Source organism: Coregonus clupeaformis, chromosome 18 (assembly GCF_020615455.1).
Source record: "Coregonus clupeaformis isolate EN_2021a chromosome 18, ASM2061545v1, whole genome shotgun sequence".
NCBI classification, from domain to species: Eukaryota; Metazoa; Chordata; class Actinopteri; order Salmoniformes; family Salmonidae; genus Coregonus; species Coregonus clupeaformis.
The window spans coordinates 31,966,761-31,988,517 of NC_059209.1; the positions used below are offsets into that span (position 1 = coordinate 31,966,761).

The 21,757-nt window shown below is 44.9% G+C and overlaps 1 protein-coding gene across 6 annotated transcripts in view; it reads right to left on the reverse strand.

Moving 5' to 3' along the window:
• Positions 1–2,315: 2,315 nt before the first annotated feature.
• Positions 2,316–21,757, reverse strand: part of LOC121581857 (rapamycin-insensitive companion of mTOR) — a 52,350-nt gene continuing 32,908 nt past the window's right edge. For 2 of the 6 annotated variants that reach the window (XM_041897233.1, XM_041897238.1), the window contains 15 exons: positions 21,514–21,592; positions 21,245–21,354; positions 20,874–20,961; positions 20,701–20,793; positions 20,355–20,461; positions 18,433–18,662; positions 17,020–18,088; positions 14,888–15,055; positions 14,579–14,647; positions 12,937–13,193; positions 12,593–12,811; positions 10,706–10,855; positions 10,501–10,624; positions 4,761–4,899; positions 2,316–4,105 (listed from right to left, as the gene is read on the reverse strand). In XM_041897233.1, coding sequence (XP_041753167.1) covers positions 4,025–4,105; positions 4,761–4,899; positions 10,501–10,624; positions 10,706–10,855; positions 12,593–12,811; positions 12,937–13,193; positions 14,579–14,647; positions 14,888–15,055; positions 17,020–18,088; positions 18,433–18,662; positions 20,355–20,461; positions 20,701–20,793; positions 20,874–20,961; positions 21,245–21,354; positions 21,514–21,592 — 2,983 coding nt within the window. In that variant the 3' untranslated portion in view covers positions 2,316–4,024. Of the gene's footprint in view, positions 4,106–4,760; positions 4,900–10,500; positions 10,625–10,705; positions 10,856–12,592; positions 12,812–12,936; positions 13,194–14,544; positions 14,648–14,887; positions 15,056–17,019; positions 18,089–18,432; positions 18,663–20,354; positions 20,462–20,700; positions 20,794–20,873; positions 20,962–21,244; positions 21,355–21,513; positions 21,593–21,757 lie in introns of those variants that run through there. The other 4 variants (XM_041897235.1, XM_041897234.1, XM_041897236.1 and 1 more) reach the window with 4 other exon arrangements.

The window sequence follows — 21,757 nt, forward strand, 5'->3', positions numbered from 1 at the left end:
TGGCATTGATGAATGTTTGAAAGTGATGCAAAAATTCCTTTCTTCCAAAAACCTCATTCAGTTTAGTTACAGCCTCCTTGTAGTCACCCTGCGTATCTGGGGGTAGTGAGAGCCAATAGCATCCCCACTTAGCTGTGTTGGTAATAATGTGGCCAGGTCCTGTCCATGAGCATCATTGCATGCCTTAACAGCTAGCGCTAAACTGATTTCCACAGAGAAAAACATTCCTTATTATTGCCATCTCCATGAAAACTAGGGGGAAGTTAAACTCTATAGTGGATTAAGGAACAAACCACGGCTTGTAAGTAAGCATTTCACGGTAAGGTCTACACCTGTTGTATTCGGCGCATGTGACAAATGCAATTTGATTTGATTTGATTACCCGGGTGGTATTATCACGTGGAGCCAGAGGCACATGTCCCTCCACATGCTGATCGCCATCCCCACCTTGTGGTTGGTTGTGATTGTTAGCTGGTAGATTGTCATTGTCGGCTTCCTCCATGGTTAATATATTGCTCGTGTTCACTACTTGACAAATAAATTATTGCGTTGAAACAAAGTCTGGGTGATTTATTTCCAATGTCCACTTACCACTAGCTAACAAAGTTGGTCGGATAATTCAATCACTGTTGATGCTGCATTGGTTGGAGAGAATGCTATGCTAACTTAGCCTAGCCAAGTAGGGCTGTCACCAGTCTGTAACCCTTATTTATTGTTGTAGGGATTTAACACCATCTCCACCGGAGGACTTGTGGGTTCGACAGAAACAAATAAAACACGAGTTACAACGGAAAACTATTACTTGTGCTTTAATTTCTCCTGGACCAAGAGATACAGCCAAGCAGTCACGAAGATACACTGAGTCTTTTGTTTGTTTCTTTTTTTTTTTTTTTTCACCCTCTCCGGACAGGCGCAGGTGCCCCTGGGAATACTATTGTTTTCTAAATAAAGGTCCCCAATGTACACAATAAGTGTCTCAATGCATTACACTAAAATAAAAGTCATAACAAAAGGCTACACTATGTTGACTATGATGTTAATATGGTGACAACGATGTAGGCTGTATGCAGCGGTTATCAGTTAGTTTGGCTTGGAAAGGTTTTTTCGACTGGTCACAGAAAGCTGATGTGTTGTGCACTGAAGTCCACAAGCAAAGGGAAAAGGTGAGTGGAAGAGAGCGCGTAGATGCGAGAAGGAATACAACGATCAAAGGGATCATGCTGTTATGTGGCTGCTATGAAAGTGAACTGTTGGCATGTGATCAGGGGTGTATTAATTCCGACGATTCTGTTGAAAAACCTTTCTTAAATGGAAGCAAACTGAACAAAACGGGGATAAACATACCTGAATTTGTCCAATAGAATCTCTCGTTTGCAACTGTTGAACTAATGATTACACCCTAGATCAGCTAGATGCAGGCAAGAGTGTGCAAGGCGGTATTAAATGTGTCAATGTCTGTCACCTTGATTACTCAAATTTCTCTCGATATGTGCATCTACATTGCAAACTTTCATTCATAGGCTAGGTTGTAGCAACCTCATGATGGGTATAGTGAAAATTCAAGTGTCATGTAGTAGCCTAAACCTATCGATTTTACATTGAGCTGTGTGAATGGAATATAAAAATGACAGTCATCCAATATGCTGTAATAGAAATAAGGCCATGCTCATAAAAATAATGATCATCCTCCCTCATCTTAAACATCACCCGACCACAACTGATTTCTATCTGCAACGTTCAGCGTGCTACGGATTTGAAGTGTGTGACGTTAACTCATATAGTCAAACAAAATCATTCCGAAAATCCAGTGCCATTTTATTTACCACTTTTGGGTAAAGAGAGGGGACGATTTGACATACCATATGCACATCAGTCACATAGTGTGACAGCTTCATGATAGACAAACTACTAAAGAAAACAGCCTATCAGCTAGGCTACTTTAACAGTGTGCATTGGGGATATCATATTTGTAACCTATCATAAGTGTGTCTTTATCAGTGAGATCTCTAGAATTGGCTGAATATTGGAGCCGTCCTTCACCTATATGTTTTCCATGACCACCACCGCTATACCTGCCGTTTAACGGCTCTGTCCTTTCAGCACCACACGCATTCATACTGAGGATACACACTACGATATGAACATATTTGTTTGAGAATAATGTGTGTGTGAAAGCTGATTCAAATGCATAATAACTATCAACATTTACAACTTGGTTATTTAACAGCCTTTAAACTTGTTCCTCACATCTCAATGACTATAGTCCAAACCAAGACTGTTACAGACAACAAATAAACAGACCACCAGTCCATTTGGTTTGTTCATGATTTTAGTTTTTATTAACAATGTATCCCTTTGATAGGAGTGTATGCTTCTATAGGTCAGACATGCCCCAAAACACACTGTCCACATTATACAAGGGAAACCACGATTCAGGCAACAACAAAAAATCATTTAAAATTATAACACAGTCTCAAGGAAAAAATAGAAATACTTTTTGTATTCTGTCATCTCTCACTCTATTGTACAGATATATAATACATAGATCTCACATCACTCAGCCGATCTATAAATCATCCCCATGAGTCCACGTGTAGCAGCATAATAGCAAAACTAACCAATAGAAACTGAAACTTTTCCCATGAAAATCTTATGCCAATCCATAAGTTATCCCATCAACCTGTCCCTCTCATCTCAGCCAATGATAGACAGCAATGTTGCATTGTGAAAATAACTTAGGGACCATTACTTTCCCCAATTTGCAAACAAGTGATGACAACATATCATGATTTAAGACAATTAAAGTATTAGAAGCATTTGGAATAAATTAATTAATAATTTCCAGAAAAAAAGTGACAATGATGATGTAATAGTTTTTGGCATGCTGTTTGTACATGCAGTGAGAGCAAAGCACAGAGGTAGGGTTTGGGAAGGGCAGCCAGGTGCTGTAGCCTCACTCTAAAATGGTTAAAATGGCCTCTCTCTTTGAATATGTACAATCGATAAAACAATAGTACACTACACATTACGTACCAGCATATTTCATGGCAGTTTCTAAAAACCTCCATAAAAAGAACCAATGAAAGGTGAGAGAACCCGGCTGTTGGCATTGTCAGAGGCAGTGTCCTTCCAGACCAGGGTCAGAGACAGGAATTACAAAAGGGTTGACAGACAGCAAGCCACAGCAGTTCTGTTTTATGTGTCCAGATGGGAAAACAGAGAGTGATGGTTAAATAAATAAAAAAAAACAATACTGATGTTTGATTTTCTGACAGTCTGTAGAAATGAATAGAAAAAGTTGTTTGAACTAGAATGAGTCTTTTGAGCAGAGTTGGAAGTGATAAACTCATGGGGACACAGCACAACCATCTCTAGCAATAACAGACTGAGGGTATGACTATGAGGGAGGCTCTCTGAACCTTTGGTAGTGTTTCCATATGGAGGGAGAAGAGGGTGGGACCAGCACTGACTGGGATGTAGTAAACATACCCTTTTCATTTCATATTAGCATGCACCAGAGCAAAGGTGCATTTAAAACACAGACAGTCTTAGTCATGATTCATCCGATGTGCGTTTAGGTCAATGGGATGTGATAAGTAGTTGATGTGTCTGTTGCTCAGGGTTGTGCGTCATCAGGGTTGAGTGTCTGAATATAGTATTTGGGAAAACTGCTCCCCCTGTTGGAGATGGGCAGGATCAGGACTAGGTGTGTCGGGTCTCATCGGTTCTCAGTCCATCTCCTCTTTCTCAAGCGACGGGGGTGGGACAACCATTTTACTCTCTCTTGTTCTTTAACAGCCATGATCCCCTCCTTCTCTTATCCGTGCTCCCTCCATCCTAAGCTTCAGCAATGCACTCTGGGTATCCGGTCCTCTGTTTTAGCCCCGCCCCCCGTTCTCTTCATCCCTCTATTCTCTCACTCCGTTGCTGTCGTCATCTCTATGTGAGGGTTGGAGGGAGGGGGGCTTCTGGGAGAGAAGGCAGCGTCTAAACAGGGAGAGGGGGACGAGGACGGAGACGATGATCAGGATTCCGTGGGACTGTTTATATCCACTCCGACAGGCTTTGGTGGCTTCGACAGGATCGCTTCTGCTTCCTCGTACATCTAAGGGGGCAGGATGTGACATCAGCATGTCAGAGGTCATAGGAGATAGATATTTCTGATGTCATCACAAGTGTGGCAGAGAGGGGAGACAGTTGCTCCTCGACCACTAATCAATGTATACGCTATGAAAGTCCTGCCTACTTCCTGGTTCAAGTCCCGTACTGTTTTTGAATAGCTTCACGCTTTTATCATCAAATACATTAAAACGTGGCCATTTAAGATATGTAAAATTATATTCATATTCGTGGATTAATTTACTTCTACCTGATGCCTTTCATGGAGGTTTGATTGTTTTTTGTTTTTTTCTTAATCGAAAACCTTGGGTAAAGGTAAATTAATCCACAAATACAAATATAGTTTCCCATGTCTTAAATGACCCAATTTTCATTAATTTGATGATATAAGCTTGAAGCCCTTTCAAAAACAGTATGGGACTTGAATCAGGAAGTAGGAAGGACTTCATAGGGTTATAGCCCCTACGTCCTAAGCACTGGAATAGTCCTGAAAAGACGTATAAGCAATATGGCAAAAAAAAAATCCACCTAGCCTAACAGAGAGGTGGAGCTACTACCATAGACCCTACCAGGAGATAGGGGCTAGGAGTCCACTTGGGCCTGGGGAGAGAGGTAGAGAGAGAGAGTATAGAGGTCCTTACCGGTATGAAGTGTACATCCTGAAAGAGTTCCTGTATGAAGCGTCGAGAGGGCAGGCGGAACATACAGTGGGCCAGCAGGTGAGACACCTCAGAGTACAAACAGACATCATCAAATGCATAGGGAAACTTCTCCTTTATCCTAGAGAGAGAAAGGGAGAGAGAGAAGACTGAGTGAGTAAAGACTCATAAAACACAAAGAGTAAGGCTGGGTGTTACCAGGGACCTTACGATACTTACAGTTGAAGTTGGAAGTTTACATACACTTAGGTTGGAGTCATTAAAACTCGTTTTTCAAACACTCCACAAATTTCTTCTTAACAAACTATAGTTTTGGCAAGTCGGTTAGGACATCTACTTTTTCCAACAATTGTTTACAGACAGATTATTTCACTTATAATTCACTGTATCACAATTCCAGTGGGTCAGAAGTTTGCATACACTAAGTTGACTGTGCCTTTAAACAGCTTGGAAAATTCCAGAAAATGATGTCATGGTTTTAGAAGCTTCTGATAGGCTAATTGTCATAATTTGAGTCAATTGGAGGTATACCTGTGGATGTATTTCAAGGTCTACCTTCAAACTCAGTGCTTCTTTGCTTGACATCATGGGAAAATCAAAAGAAATCAGCCAAGACCTACAAAAAATGTTTTACACCTCCACAAGTCTGGTTCATCCTTGAGAGCAATTTCCAAACGCCTGAAGGTACCACGCTCATCTGTACAAACAATAGTACGCAAGTATAAACACCATGGGACCACGCAGCCGTCATACCGCTCAGGAAGGAGACGTGTTCTGTCTCCTAGAGATGAACGTACTTTGGTGCGAAAAGTGCAAATCAATCCCAGAACAACAGCAAAGGACCTTGTGAAGATGCTGGAGGAAACAGGTACAAAAGTATCTATATCCACAGTAAAACGAGCCCTATATCGACATAACTTAAAAGGCCGCTCAGCAAGGAAGAAGCCACTGCTCCAAAACCGCCATAAAAAAGCCACGGATTGCAACTGTACATGGGGACAAAGATCCCCATTTTGGAGAAATGTCCTCTGGTCTGATGAAACAAAAATAGGATTGTTTGGCCATAATGACCATCGTTATGTTTGGAGGAAAAAGGGGGATGCTTGCAAGCCAAACACCACCATCCCAACCGTGAAGCACCTCAATCCTATAGAACATTTGTGGGCAGAACTGAAAAAGCGTGTGCGAGCAAGGAGGCCTACAAACCTGACTCATTTACACCAGCTCTGTCAGGAGGAATGGGCCAAAATTCACCCAACTTATTGTGGGAAGCTTGTGGAAGGCTACCCGAAACGTTTGACCCAAGTTAAACAATTTAAAGGCAATGCTACCAAATACTAATTGAGTGTATGTAAACTTCTGACCCACTGGGAATGTGATGAAAGAAATAAAAGCTGAAATAAATAATTCTCTCTACTATTATTCTGACATTTCACATTCTTAAAATAAAGTGGTGATCCTAACTGACCTAAGACAGGGAATTTTTACTAGTATTAAATGTCAGGAATTGTGAAAAACTGAGTTTAAATGTATTTGGCTAAGGTGTATGTAAACTTCTGACTTCAACTGTACAGTGAGGGAAAAAAGTATTTGATCCCCTGCTGATTTTGTACATTTGCCCACTGACAAAGAAATGATCAGTCTATAATTTTAATGGTAGGTTTATTTGAACAGTGAGAGAAAGAATAACAACAAAAAATTCCAGAAAAACGCATGTCAAAAATGTTATAAATTGATTTGCATTTTAATGAGGGAAATAAGTATTAGACCCCTCTGCAAAACATGACTTAGTACTTGGTGGCAAAACCCTTGTTGGCAATGACAGAGGTCAGACGTTTCTTGTAGTTGGCCACCAGGTTTGCACACATCTCAGGAGGGATTTTGTCCCACTCCTCTTTGCAGATCTTCTCCAAGTCATTAAGGTTTCGAGGCTGACGTTTGGCAACTCGAACCTTCAGCTCCCTCCACAGATTTTCTATGGGATTAAGGTCTGGAGACTGGCTAGGCCACTCCAGGACCTTAATGTGCTTCTTCTTGAGCCACTCCTTTGTTGCCTTGGCCGTGTGTTTTGGGTCATTGTCATGCTGGAATACCCATCCACGACCCATTTTCAATGCCCTGGCTGAGGGAAGGAGGTTCTCACCCAAGATTTGATGGTACATGGTCCCGTCCATCGTCCCTTTGATGAGGTGAAGTTGTCCTGTCCCCTTAGCAGAAAAACACCCCCAAAGCATAATGTTTCAGTCCCTACACCCAAACGAGGGCATTGCGTTCATCCACCTCTGGCCTGCTGGCTCCCCTTCCTCTGCGGAAGCATAGTTCCCGCTCAGCCCAGTCAAAACTGTTCGCTGCTCTGGCACCCCAATGGTGGAACAAGCTCCCTCACGACGCCAGGACAGCGGAGTCACTCACCACCTTCCGGAGACATTTGAAACCCCACCTCTTTAAGGAATACCTGGGATAGGATAAAGTAATCCTTCTACCCCCCCCAAAAAATTGTAAAGTGGTTATCCCACTGGCTATAGGGTGAATGCACCAATTTGTGAGTCGCTCTGGATAAGAGCGTCTGCTAAATGACGTAAATGTGCCCTTGAGCAAGGCACTTAACCCTAATTGCTCCTGTAAGTCACTCTGGATAAGAGCGTCTGCTAAATGACTAAAATGTAAAATGTAAATGTTTCCATCTCCATGTTTGACGGTGGGGATGGTGTTCTTGGGGTCATAGGCAGCATTCCTCCTCCTCCAAAAAATGGCGAGTTGAGTTGATGCCAAAGAGCTCCATTTTGGTCTCATCTGACCACAACACTTTCACCCAGTTCTCCTCTGAATCATTCAGATGTTCATTGGCAAACTTCAGACGGGCCTGTATATGTGCTTTCTTGAGCAGGGAGACCTTGCGGGTCCTGCAGGATTTCAGTCCTTCACGGCGTAGTGTGTTACCAATTGTTTTCTTGGTGACTATGGTCCCAGCTGCCTTGAGATCATTGACAAGATCCTCCCGTGTAGTTCTGGGCTGATTCCACACTGTTCTCATGATCATTGCAACTCCACGAGGTGAGATCTTGCATGGAGCCCCAGGCCGAGGGAGATTGACAGTTCTTTTGTGTTTCTTCCATTTGAGAATAATCGCACCAACTGCTGTCACCTTCTCACCAAGCTGCTTGGCGATGGTCTTGTAGCCCATTCCAGCCTTGTGTAGGTCTACAATCTTGTCCCTGACATCCTTGGAGAGCTCTTTGGTCTTGGCCATGGTGGAGAGTTTGGAATCTGATTGATTGCTTCTGTGGGCAGGTATCTTTTATACAGGTAACAAGATGGGATTAGGAGCACTCCCTTTAAGAGTGTGCTCCTAATCTCAGCTCGTTACCTGTATAAAAGACACCTGGGAGCCAGAAATCTTTCTGACTGAGAGGGGGTCAAATACTTATTTCCCTCATTAAAATTCAAATCAATTTATAATTTTTTGTTGTTGTTATTCTGTCTCTCACTGTTCAAATAAACCTACCATTAAAATTATAGACTGATCATTTCTTTGTCAGTGGGCAAACGTACAAAATCAGCAGGGGATCAAATACTTTTTTCCCCTCACTGTAGGTGCCGATAGGACATACAGTGCATTCGGAAAGTATTCAGACCCCTTGACTTTTTTCACATTTTGTTATGTTACAGCCTTATTCTAAAATTGATTAATTTTTTTCCCTCATCAATCTACACACAATATCCCATAATGACAAACCAAAAACAGGTTTTTAGACATTTTTGGGGGAAAATAAAAAACGGAAATATGACATTTACATAAGTATTCAGACCCTTTACTCAGTACTTTGTTGAAGCACTTTTGACAGTGATTACATACTCGATTCTTCTTGGGTATGACGCTACAAGCTTGGCACACCTGTATTTGGGGAGTTTCTCTCATTCTTCTCTACAGATCCTGTCAAGCTCTGTCAGTTTGGATGGGGAGCGTCGCTGCACAGCTATTTTCAGGTCTCTCCAGAGATGTTCGATCAGGTTCAAATCCAGGACATTCAGAGACTTGTCCCGAAGCCACTCCTGCGTTGTCTTGGCTGTGTGCTTAGGGTCGATGTCCTGTTGGAAGGTGAACCTTCGCCTCAGTCTAAGGTCATGTGCGCTCTGGAGCAGGTTTTCATCAAGGATCTCTATGGGCTTTGATCTGTTCATTACATTTTACATTTTAGTCATTTAGCAGACGCTCTTATCCAGAGCGACTTAAAGTTAGTGAGTGCATACATTTTTCATACTGGCCCCCCATGGGAATCAAACCACAACCCTGGCGTTGCAAGCACCATGCTCTACCAACTGAGCTACAGGATCCTGACTAGTCTCCCAGTCCCTGCCGCTGAAAAACATCCCCACAGCATGATGCTGCCACCACCATGCTTCACCGTAGGGATGGTGCCAGGTTTCCTCCAGACTTGACGTTTGGCATTCAGGCTAAAGAGTTCAATCTTGGTTTCATCAGACCAGAATATCTTGTTTCTCATGGTCTGAGATTCCCAAGCGGGCTGTCATGAGCCTTTTACTGAGGAGTTGCTTCCGTCTGGCTACTCTACCATAAAGGCTTGATTGTTGGAGTGCTGCAGAGATGGTTGTCCTTCTGGAAGGTTCTCCCATCTCCACAGAGGAACTCTGTCAGAGTGACCATCGGGTTCTTGGTCACCTCCCTGACCAAGGCCCTTCTCCCCCGATTGCTCAGTTTGGCCGGGCGGCCAGCTCTTGGAAGAGTCTTGGTGGTTCCAAACTTCTTCCATTTAAGAATGATGGGGGCCACTGTGTTCTTGGGGACCTTCAACGCTGCATACATTTTTTGGTACCCTTCCCCAGATCTGTGCCTCGACACAATCCTGTCTCGGAGCTCTACAGACAATTCCTTCGACCTCATGGCTTGGTTTTTGCTCTGACATGCACTGTCAACTGTGGGACATTATATAGACAGGTGTGTGCCTTTCCAAATCATGTCCAATCAATTTACATTTACCACAGGTGGTCTTCCAATGAAGTTGTAGAAACATCTTAAGGATGATCAATGGAAACAGGATGCTCCTGAGCTCAATTTCAAGTCTCATAGCAAAGGGTCTGAATACTAATAAATAAGGTATCAGTTTTATATTTTTAATACATTTGCAAAAATGTCTAAAAACCTGTTTTTGCTTTGTCATTAGAGAAATAAAAAAATTAATTTAATCAATTTTAGAATAAGGCTGTAACGTAACAAAATGTGGAAAAAGTCAAGGGATCTGAATACTTTCCGAATGCACTGTATATTGCGATTCTCACAATTCTCTATGTATTGTGATTCGATACTGTGATTTTATTGCAATTTGATGTTCCAAACATATTGCTCACTATATGTCTGCTGCAGAGAGACGATAGAGCATGAGAAAAATAGTTTCAGTCATGGAAATAAAAGTGCTGAAAACATATTGATTCACTATTTAAAAAGAAGATGGACAACAAGCTATAGGATGAAAAATACTGGAGCTTTGGCGCCGGTACAGCTGACTAGCGCTAGCTAACGCAACCTAACAAAAAAAATAGGTTTTTACAAATCGATACATGGAGTAGAAGTATCAATATAATATAGTCCAAAAATAATATTGCGATATGTAACTGTATCGATCCCCCCCCCCATCACTAATAAAGAGACGCATCCTTTAACCAATAGAGAGATAGGGGGAGCGGGTGTGTGTATGTGTCTTACGTCAGTAGTCCTGTTTCGTGGCCTTTGGTTCCAACAGAAGAGCTGAGGTTGATGACGAGACGAAGCACCTCCTTCCTCAGCAGAACCCGACAGGCTGGGCCGTCCTCAGATATCCCCTTGCCACCTGACGGACACACACAACAGCCTATCAGAGAGCTCCATTCACACACGTTCTGTGTGTGTGTATACGTGTGTGCGTGCGTACCCAGCAATATGTCAGCAGGAGTAGGTGTGCTGGAGACATATCCCTGTGATACAGCAGCGTCGCTGCAGCCGGAGACACCAGAGAACTTGGACTGAGGCATCACCTCGAGACGATGGTTGGTCTGACTGGACCACGGGAAGTCTATGTAGTCTATGTAGAGAACGGGGGGAGTAACACAACCATTACAGTCACAGTAGACTGACTCTGTTTTCGACTGTAACACCAGTGTTACTTAAGCAATAAGGCACGAGGGGGTGTGGTATATGGCCAATATACCATGGCTAAGGGCTGTTCTTACGCACGACGCAACGCAGAGTGCCTGGATACAGCCCTTAGCCGTGGTATATTGGCCATATACCACAAACCCCCGAGGTGCCTTATTGCTATTATAAACTGGTTACCAACGTAATTAGAGCAGTAAAAATAAATGTTTTGTCATACCCGTGGTATACGTTCTGATATACCACGGCTTTCAGCCAATCAGCACTCAGGGCTCGAACCACCCAGTTATAAACTATAAACTGGGTGGATATGCCAACTATAAACTGGGTGGTTCGAGCCCTGAATGCTGATTGGCTGAAAGCTGTGGTATATCAGAACGGCTAAGGGCTGTATCCAGGCACTCCGCGTTGCGTCGTGCAAGAGCAGCCCTTAGCCATGGTATATTGGCCATTTACCACACCCCCTCGGGCCTTATTGCTTAAGTATACACCCTGATGTTATACTAGGGAAATTGTGTTTCCATAGCTAGGGCTGACACTGAGGAAGAGCAGAATCAACAACCTCTGCATAATTAAAACAGTTGCTTTGTGAGAAGGTGTTAAGGAGTCCAGATGCTTCCCAGCAGAAACAGTTCGGTAGAGTTCGTGCATATATTATGACGACATTTTGTGATGTTTTTGTTCTTTTTGGACTTCGGTGAGGGATTTTTCAGCTGTTCGGGCACAACATTTATTTTCTGGAGGCAAACCGAAGTTCGGAGCCGAAGTCTACGCCCCTTCGTCAGTGATTGGTCAACAGTAGGATTCTTCAACAAAGTCTTTGTTGTCATTCAACGAGAGACGACTCGTTTTCATGCACATTTTTTCATTGAGAAATACTGCACCAAACATCTTAGTTGGATCTAAAATTGCGCGACTATGATCTCTTCGGAAAAACATCACAATTAATGATATATTTCTTGAGTGATAGATTAATTCTGACTATTTTGAGGAAGTTTATACTGGCTACGGCATCTCAAAATGGACAAACAGTACTATTGCAGCTTATATTCTCATTTTTTAAGCGAAGGTCTTTTAAGGGAGTATGCGAGCACACTTGTTCGGTTCGCCTAGCCGACTTCGGCAAACCACCGGCCGAACTGAAGCATGCTGACGCCTTTAACCGTCGAAGGTGTAAACCCATGTTCACAATTAACCATTGTTATGTAAATGCCGCCCGAAAAGCCCCAGCAGTCTTGCTTTGGCCCCAAGTCAGAGCAGGTCTGTTGAGGCCGTGGCCCAGTGAGTCCCTGGAGCAGGTCTGTTGAGGCCGTGGCCCAGTGAGTCCCTGGAGCAGGTCTGCTGAGGCCGTGGCCCAGTGAGTCCCTGGAGCAGGTCTGCTGAGGCCATGGCCCAGTGAGTCCCTGGAGCTGGTCTGCTGAGGCCGTGGCCCAGTGAGTCCCTGGAGCAGGTCTGCTGAGGCCGTGGCCCAGTGAGTCCCTGGAGCAGGTCTGCTGAGGCCGTGGCCCAGTGAGTCCCTGGAGCAGGTCTGCTGAGGCCGTGGCCCAGTGAGTCCCTGGAGCAGGTCTGCTGAGGCCATGGCCCAGTGAGTCCCTGGAGCAGGTCTGTGTGTTTGCTCAGAGTAGTCTTTGTGTGTGTGAGTGTCTGTGTGACTGTTTTCTCTCACCTGTGCGTGTGTGTGTGTTGTTGATCTGAGGCTGCGTGTGGTAGCCCAGTACAGTAGCTCCTACGCAGTAAAGACAGTTGTCGTCAGTGTGTTCCTGTAGGCCCGTCTCCTCTGGACCCAGGATGTGGTTTTGGTTGTTCTCTCTGCTGGCCAACAGCTCTGAGATACTGAACTGCTGCTTCAGCAGTGGAATAGGGGGATATGGACGACCACCGTCACCTAAGGTACACAGGGCAGAGAACACACACACTGTCACACTTACAAACAAATACTGAACTGGAAGCATCTCTACTATTCACATTAAACTACCATCACTATCCACCCATCTCGCCATCCTCCCTTACTGTCCGAGTCTCCAAAGTAGAATGGGCACTTGTCTGTGGGCGGGCTGGTCTTCTGTTGGAAGTAAGGCGCGTCTCGGATGTGGAACATGTCGTTGATGTCCATGGGCAGCGCCAGGCCCACGTAGTCGTCGTTACAGCCATAGTTGGCGCTGGACACCATGGATCTCACGGAGGAGGAACGGTGCAGAGTGCTCTGGTTGATGGGGCTCAGCAGATCCTCTTTGTCCAGAGACGCAAAGCTCAATGCCTTCAGAAACCTGCCGGGCGGAAGGAGAGCGAGGTGAGAGGGGTGACAGGTGGAAGAGGGATGGGGGAAAGACAGAGGCAGAAAGAGTAAGATAGACAGAAAGAGATATGGAGAGGCTGAGAGGGAGAGAGAAGAAACAACAAACGGAAACACGGACAAAGAGAGAACTACAACGCAAAAAAACAAATGGAAATGTGTGGGGTTCCTAATCCGCATGCCGTACCAAATCTAAACAGTGCCATCTATAAGACAAATGGCTTCATCTGCTCGAGACTATGCGGGAATCTAGCTTCCTAGACCTAACACCAATACAGTGCATTCGGAAAGTATTCAGACCCCTTGACTTTTTCCACATTTTGTTACGTTACAGCCTTATTCTAAAATGGATTTAAAAAATGTTAACCCTCATCAATCTACACACAATACCCCGTAATGACAAAGCAAAAACAGGTTTTTAGATTTTTTTTGCAAATTAATAAAATAAAAAATTGAAAATATCACATTTACATAAGTATTCAGACCCTTTACTCAGTACTTTGTTGAAGTACCTTTGGCAGCGGGCTGTCATGTGCCTTTTACTGAGGAGTGGCTTCCATCTGGCCACTCCACCATAAAGGCCTGATTGGTGGAGTGCTGCAGTGATGGTTGTCCTTCTGGAAGGTTCTCCCATCTCCACAGAGGAACTCTGGAGCTCTGTCAGAGTGACCATCGGGTTCTTGGTCACCTCCCTGACCAAGGCTCTTCTCCCATGATTACTTAGTTTGGCTGGGCGGCCAGCTCTAGGAAGAGTCTTGGTGGTTCCAAACTTCTTCCATTTAAGAATGATGGAGGCCACTGTGTTCTTGGGGACTTTCAATGCTGCAGACATTTTTTGGAACCCTTCCCCAGATCTGTGCCTTGACACAATGCTGTCTTCGGAGCTCTATGGACAATTCCTTCGACCTCATGGCTTGGTTTTTGCTCTGACATGCACTGTCAACTGTGGGACCTTATATAGACGTGTGTGCCTTTCCAAATCATGTCCAATCAATTGAATTGACCACAGGTGGACTTCAAATCAAGTTGTAGAAACAATATATTTGCACACAAAAAATATTAATAATTGTCCCTTTGTCATTATGGGGTACAATACAATATTGAATCCATTTCAGAATAAGGATGTAACGTAACAAAATGTGGAAAAAGTCAAGGGGTCTGAATACTTTCCGAATGCACTGTATACCCCCAGAAAGAAACCAGTGGTAGAGACACGGTCTACACCAACACCTATAAACCTGGATAGCGACAGCAGCAACTCTGCCAGCAGCAACACAGGAGAGAAACTGCTCTACAAATGGGATGGAGAGCTGCTCTATACGCACAGGGGTACAAGTATCGATGAGGGGGTCCACCCACCAAGGCATGGAGATGGACATCCTGCGGTGTGGCTGGACAACTGGACAGCTGACCCTCTTAGCAGACAACCTGAGAGACCATCAACACACACACACAGCCGTTATTGCTCTGAACCAGCAGACACGCGCGCACACACCGTTGCAGGTAAAGAGGACTAATAACCGGCGGCGATACAACGCACAAGCACAACACACACCGTTATTGCTAGACACTACAGCTAACCCTTTCTCAGACAAGCTGACAGCACCATCACATCCAGGTATCTAAACAGGGGGGGATGGACACACTAGTGTGGAGTGGTCCACCCACCGAGGGACGTAGACTCTGGATGGCCTGCGGAGTGCATCAGCGAGGCTGGGGCCTGAACAGCTCACTCTCTTAGCAGACAACCTGAGGTACTCCACCTCAGTCTGCTTCTTGCTGTCTACGTACCAAGACTGGGCTGTGGGGAAGAACCCCTCAGGAGCCCAAGCTGAGCTAGAAAGAATGAAGAGTTCAATGACCTCACAAACAAGCACACCCAAAGCACACACACCTGCCCACAATAAAGACACACAGATCAAAAGGAAAGTGGAGAATGATTAAACAGAGCAGAAGAACATTGATTTGACCAGACAGACAGACATGTATGATTGAGAAATGCATGCCCGATGACAGCTAGCAGCCAAGATGACAGTGAAAACCCAACAGGAGAAGTTGTGTCATTACTTGTCTATGTTAATGTGTGTGTTTGTACGCGTATATTGCATTACCCATACATGTATGTACAGTGAGGGAAAAAAGTATTTGATCCCCTGTTGATTTTGTACGTTTGCCCACTGACAAAGAAATGATCAGTCTATAATTTTAATGGTAGGTTTATTTGAACAGTGAGAGACAGAATAACAACAACAAAATCCAGAAAAACGCATGTCAAAAATGTTATAAATTGATTTGCATTTTAAATGAGGGAAATAAGTATTTGACCCCCTCTCAATCAGAAAGATGTCTGGCTCCCAGGTGTCTTTTATACAGGTAACAAACTGAGATTAGGAGCACACTCTTAAAGGGAGTGCTCCTAATCTCAGCTTGTTACCTGTATAAAAGACCTGTCCACAGACGCAATCAATCAATCAGATTCCAAACTCTCCACCATGGCCAAGACAAAAGAGATCTCCAAGGATGTCAGGGACAAGATTGTAGACCTACACAAGGCTGGAATGGGCTACAAGACCATCGCCAAGCAGCATGGTGAGAAGGTGACAACTGTTGGTGCGATTATTCTCAAATGGAAGAAACACAAAAGAACTGTCGATCTCCCTCGGCCTGGGGCTCCATGCAAGATCTCACCTCGTGGAGTTGCAATGATCATGAGAACGGTGAGGAATCAGCCCAGAACTACACGGGAGGATCTTGTCAATGATCTCAAGGCAGCTGGGACCATAGTCACCAAGAAAACAATTGGTAACACACTATGCCGCGAAGGACTGAAATCCTGCAGCGCCCGCAAGGTCCCCCTGCTCAAGAAAGCACATATACATGCCCGTCTGAAGTTTACCAATGAACATCTGAATGATTCAGAGGAGAACTGGGTGAAAGTGTTGTGGTCAGATGAGACCAAAATCGAGCTCTTTGGCATCAACTCAACTCGCCGTGTTTGGAGGAGGAGGAATGCCATCCCCACCGTCAAACATGGAGGTGGAAACATTATGCTTTGGGGGTGTTTTTCTGCTAAGGGGACAGGACAACTTCACCTCATCAAAGGGACGATGGACGGCGCCATGTACCGTCAAATCTTGGGTGAGAACCTCCTTCCCTCAGCTAGGGCATTGAACATGGGTCGTGACCCATAACACACAGCCAAGGCAACAAAGGAGTGGCTCAAGAAGAAGCACATTAAGGTCCTGGAGTGGCCTAGCCAGTCTCCAGACCTTAATCCCATAGAAAATCTGTGGAGGGAGCTGAAGGTTAGAGTTGCCAAACGTCAGCCTCGAAACCATAATGACTTGGAGAAGATCTGCAAAGAGGAGTGGGACAAAATCCCTCCTGAGATGTGTGCAAACCTGGTGGCCAACTACAAGAAACGTCTGACCTCTGATTGCCAACAAGGGTTTTGCCACCAAGTACTAAGTCATGTTTTGCAGAGGGGTCAAATACTTATTTCCCTCATTAAAATGCAAATCAATTTATAACATTTTTGACATGCGTTTTTCTGGATTTTGTTGTTGTTATTCTGTCTCTCACTGTTCAAATAAACCTACCATTAAAATTATAGACTGATCATGTCTTTGTCAGTGGGCAAACGTACAAAATCAGGAGGGGATCAAATACTTTTTTCCCTCACTCTGTGTGTATGTGTGTGTGTGTGTGTGTGTGTATGTGTGTGTGTGTGTGTGTATGTGTGTGTGTGTAGCACGAGTTACCCTATGTGCATTAGTGTGTGTGAGTGTGACTTAACTTACCTGCGTGGCATCAGCCTCGAGTCCAGACTACCAGTCTTCATAGTGATAGTATCAGTGAACAGTATGTCTTTAGCGGGCGATGCCAACGCCTCACTATGAGACAGAGACGGGTGGATCCTCTGCTGCTGCAGCCTCTTCAGAGTAGCATAGCCTAGTGCGTCCCGCGGGCTGGTGTACATGAAACTGCAGTCCGCCAGGCTCTTAATAGCCGCCATTGTGGGAGACTTAAGGCTCTGGGCTCTGCGGGGGAGGGTATGTGAGGAGCCAGGGGGGACCAGGAAGACAGAGTTAGACTTGGAGAGGGGCAGGTGGTTGGTTTGGGCCTGGGTTGGGGTGAGGGAGTACAGTGTTTTCACTGTCTTGGCCGAGACCACTGTGTTAAGGCTGACACAGTCCGAGGAGTCTGGTTCGGGCTCCGGGTTTCCAGCGGTCTCGCGGGAGGGGCTGGAGCTCATGGAGCTGATGCCGCTAGTGGTGGTGTCCGTGTTGAAGCTCTGACTGCGGCTTTTAAACTGAGTCCCTCCCCCTCCTCCGGAAGAGGAACCACCAACTCCTCCCGCTAGATGTTCCCGGCTACTCTGTTCCCTGGAGGGGGGCTCTCCAGGACCCCCCAGCCCCAGCCCAGCCTCCCCTCCACCAGCCTGGTCAAGCCTCCTCTCTCCCAGCTGCTCCTCTGACCCCCCCACCGAGCTCCTGGTCCCCACAAAGGAGGTGTCCAGGCTGACTGTGGGACTCTTGGGCATGCCAATCCCATTGAACACAGGCGTAAACACATCGCCCTGCGACGAGGAGTAGATAGAGGGCTCTGTGACCGTCCTGTTCCTCCTCAGCCCCCCCAGTTTGGGCTCGGTGGGGGTGCGACTGCCCCCCACTGCCTTGGGGTCGCTGGTGGAGCGCAGCTTCTTGCTGGGGAGCGTCAGGGAGTTGAGGAAGCGGTTGCGTACGAAGCGGGTCGAGGCCAGGATGGTGAAAGGGCTCCGGTCGTTCCCGGGTTTGGAGCGGAGGTAGAGGGAGGCGTCGTTTGATTGGTCCAACATGTCACACTTGTAATCATCCAGGATGTACATGTCTGAGGACACACACACACACACACACACACACACACACACACACCATGGTTAAACACACAGCAATGAATTACTGCCTAAGAACACATACAGATGCTACATACATCCATAGTATAGAAAAGTAGAGGATGCTGCTGAGGATGTGCTTGAAGGAGAACTCCACCCAAAAACTATATTTTGGTATTTGTTTCATTAGTCCATTGTTGACATAGCAAAACATGTTGGGACTATGTCAACAATGGACTAATGAAACAAATACCAAAATATCATTTTTGGGTGGAATTCTCCTTTAACAGAAACCCTGTCTGTCCTTGTTGCCTGGTGAGGAGTGTCATGGATAACTCACTGGGTTGGTACTCGCTCTCGCTGTTGTGTCGGGAGCTGGTGGACTCGGAGTTGAGACTGAGTGTGCTCGGTACGGAGGAGAGTTCAGAGGTCATCTGCGTGTCCACCTCGTCAGGGGTGACGGGCCACAGCGTCCGCCGACTGTGTCTGACAGCATCCCAGCCGTACTGTTTCAACACTTCACAGCCCTGCCGTGTCTTGGAGATCACGCCTAACACATACACACAAGTCCTGGAGGGAGAGAGAACAGACATGTAACTGTGGGCAAGCCGTCAGGCTTACGCTATAGGTTCATCTCTGTGTCTGTGTCTATATGTGTGTGTGTGTGTGCCAGTAAAAGGTTTGGACACACCTACTCATTCAAGGGTTTATCTGTATTTATTTTAAATTTTACAATGTAGAATAATAGTGAAGACATCAAAACTATGAAATGTATTAAACAAAAATGTGTTAAACAAATCAAAATATATTTTATATTTGAGATTCTTCAAATAGCCACCCTTTACCTTGATGACAGCTTTGCACACTCTTGGCATTCTCTCAACCAGCTTCATGATGTAGTCACCTGGAATGCATTTCAATTAACAGGTGTGCCTTCTTAAAAGTTAATTTGTGGAATTTCTTTCCTTCTGAATGCGTTTGAGCCAATCAGTTATGTTGTGACAAGGTAGAGGGGGTATACAGAAGATAGCCCTATTTGGTAAAAGTCCAAGTCCATATTATGGCAAGAACAGCTCAAATAAGCGAAGAGAAACGACAGTCCATCATTAATTTAAGATATGAAGGTCAGTCAATACTGAAAATGTCAAGAACTTTGACAGTTTCTTCAAGTGCAGTCGCAAAAACCATCAAGTGCTATGATGAAATTGGTTCTCATGAGGACCGCCACAGGAATGGAAGACCCGGAGTTACCTCTGCTGCAGAGGATAAGTTCATTTGAGTTACCAGCCTCAGAAATTCCAGCCCAAATAAATGTTTCACAGAGTTCAAGTAACAGACACATCTCAATATCAACTGTTCAGAGGGGACTGTGTGAATCAGGCCTTTATGGTCGAATTGCTGCAAAGAAACCACTGCTAAAGGACACCAATAAGAAGAAGAGACCTGCTTGGGCCAAGAAACACGAGCAATGGACATTAGACCGGTGGAAATTTGTCCTTTGGTCTGGAGTCCAAATTGGAGATTTTTGGTTCCAACCGCTGTGTCTTTGTGAGACGAGGTATGGGTGAACGGATGATCTCCGCATGTGTAGTTCCCACCGTAAAGCATGGAGGAGGTGGTGTTATGTGGGGGTGCTTTGCTGGTGACAATGTCTGTGATTGATTTAGAATTCAAGGCACACTTAACCAGCATGGCTACCACAGCATTCTACAGCGATACGCCATCCCATCTGGTTTGGGCTTAGTGGGACTATCATTTGTTTTTCAACAGGACAATGACCCAACACACCTCCAGGCTGTGTAAGGGCTATTTTACCAAGAAGGAGAGTGATGGAGTACTGCATCAGATGACCTGGCCTCCACAATCCCCCGACCTTAACACAATTGAGATGGTTTGGGATGAGTCGGACAGCAGAGAGAAGGAAAAGCAGCCAACAAGTGCTCAGCATATGTGGGAACTCCTTCAAGACTGTTGGAAAAGCATTCCAGGTGAAGTTGGTTGAGAGAATGCCAAGAGTGTGCAAAGCTGTAATCAAGGCAAAGGGTGGCTATTTGAAGAATCTCAAATATAAAATATATATTTAATTTGTTTAACACTTTTTTGTTTACTACATGATTCCATATGTGTTATTTCATAGTTTTGATGTCTTCACTATTATTCTACAATGTAAAAAATGTAAAAAATTAAGAAAAACCCTTGAATGAGTAGGTGTATCCAAACTTTGGACTGGTACCGTATGTGTGCGTGCATGTGTATCCTTACCCCCGTATGGACAGGACCTCACAGTGTTGTGCCAAAGCCAGGATGTCAGGGATGACGTTCTCATCCTGCAGCAGGTTCAGACCCCAGTTGGATGAGCCAACGTTACCCTGGAAACAGACACATTCAATGTCATTAACACATTGTCTCCATACTGACACAGATCAACAACAACAGACCCTAGCAACCACAATCAGAAGCAAAGCCAGAGCAGTGGAGGTTACAGACACCAACTGACTGTAGTGTCTACCCAAGAGAAAGGAAATAGAGAGCATTATGAACCAATAGTATTGTTTTTTTTCTGTAACTAACAATAGACAAGTTGTGCCAGGTGGTTAGAAAGACTGACCAGAGCCCAAAGGGCAGCCTTCAGCTGTTTGATGCCCTCCCAGGTGTCCAGCATCGGGGAGCGAACCGTGTAGCTGAGGTCAGAAACCACACTCTAGAGAGAGAGCATGAAACAGTCAGATACCAAAACCCATAGGTTCTTCACAATAAAGAAAGACGTATGAAGTGAGTTACCTGAGCCTCCAGTAGATGGCAGCCTGTCTTATCATGGACCAGCTGACCATACAAGTGCACAGGAAGATAAACATTTGGTCTCTGTAACCTAGAGACAAAACAACACACAAAGACAATATACAAACAACTGTGAGGAGAGATAGCACAGGGAGTTGGCTGAGTTCAACTTCCCATCTGATGGATTTGTGGTGGTGGAGAGCAACAAGGTATGAGGGCTTTAGTTTCAGCCCAGCACTGATATGCCAAATCAGGCAAGTTAGTGCTGGGTCAAACCAAAAGCCTGCACAGACTGCCTGCAGCCCTCCATGACCAAGGCTGGTGACCACTGGATCATGGCTAACTGTCCAGCTTAGCAAGGTATGCAGTCTCACCTTTGGTTGCTGCGTCTGACGTAGTTGTCTCCGTCCACAGGTTTACGGTATGTAGTTAACGCTTCATTCAACTGCTCCTCTATCAGATCGACGTACTTCAGGTTGTACTCCTGTCACCACACAGTCAGGGACACACATAAATTGATAGTCTATTTTGTTTTTCCTATTTGTGAACAATTTCTTTGTACTGTGTTTTGTGTGGACCAATGGAAGAGTAGCTGTTGCTAAATTAGCAGCTGATGGGTAAATGAATAAAAGAGCAGGCTTACCTTCTGCCATCTGTCCAACTGTTTGCTGACGTAGCCTCTCTCGTTGAGGTATGAGAAGCCCTTAGGAATAGACAGGAACCTGCACAGAGGAGACTGGTTTTAGAGTGGGAACAACCTCACAGCACACCTGTGAATCTACACTGAACAAAAATATAAAAGCAACACGTAAAGTGTTGGTCCCATGTTTCATGAGCTGAAATAAAAGATCCCAGAAATGTTCCATACGTACAAAAAGCTTTCTCTT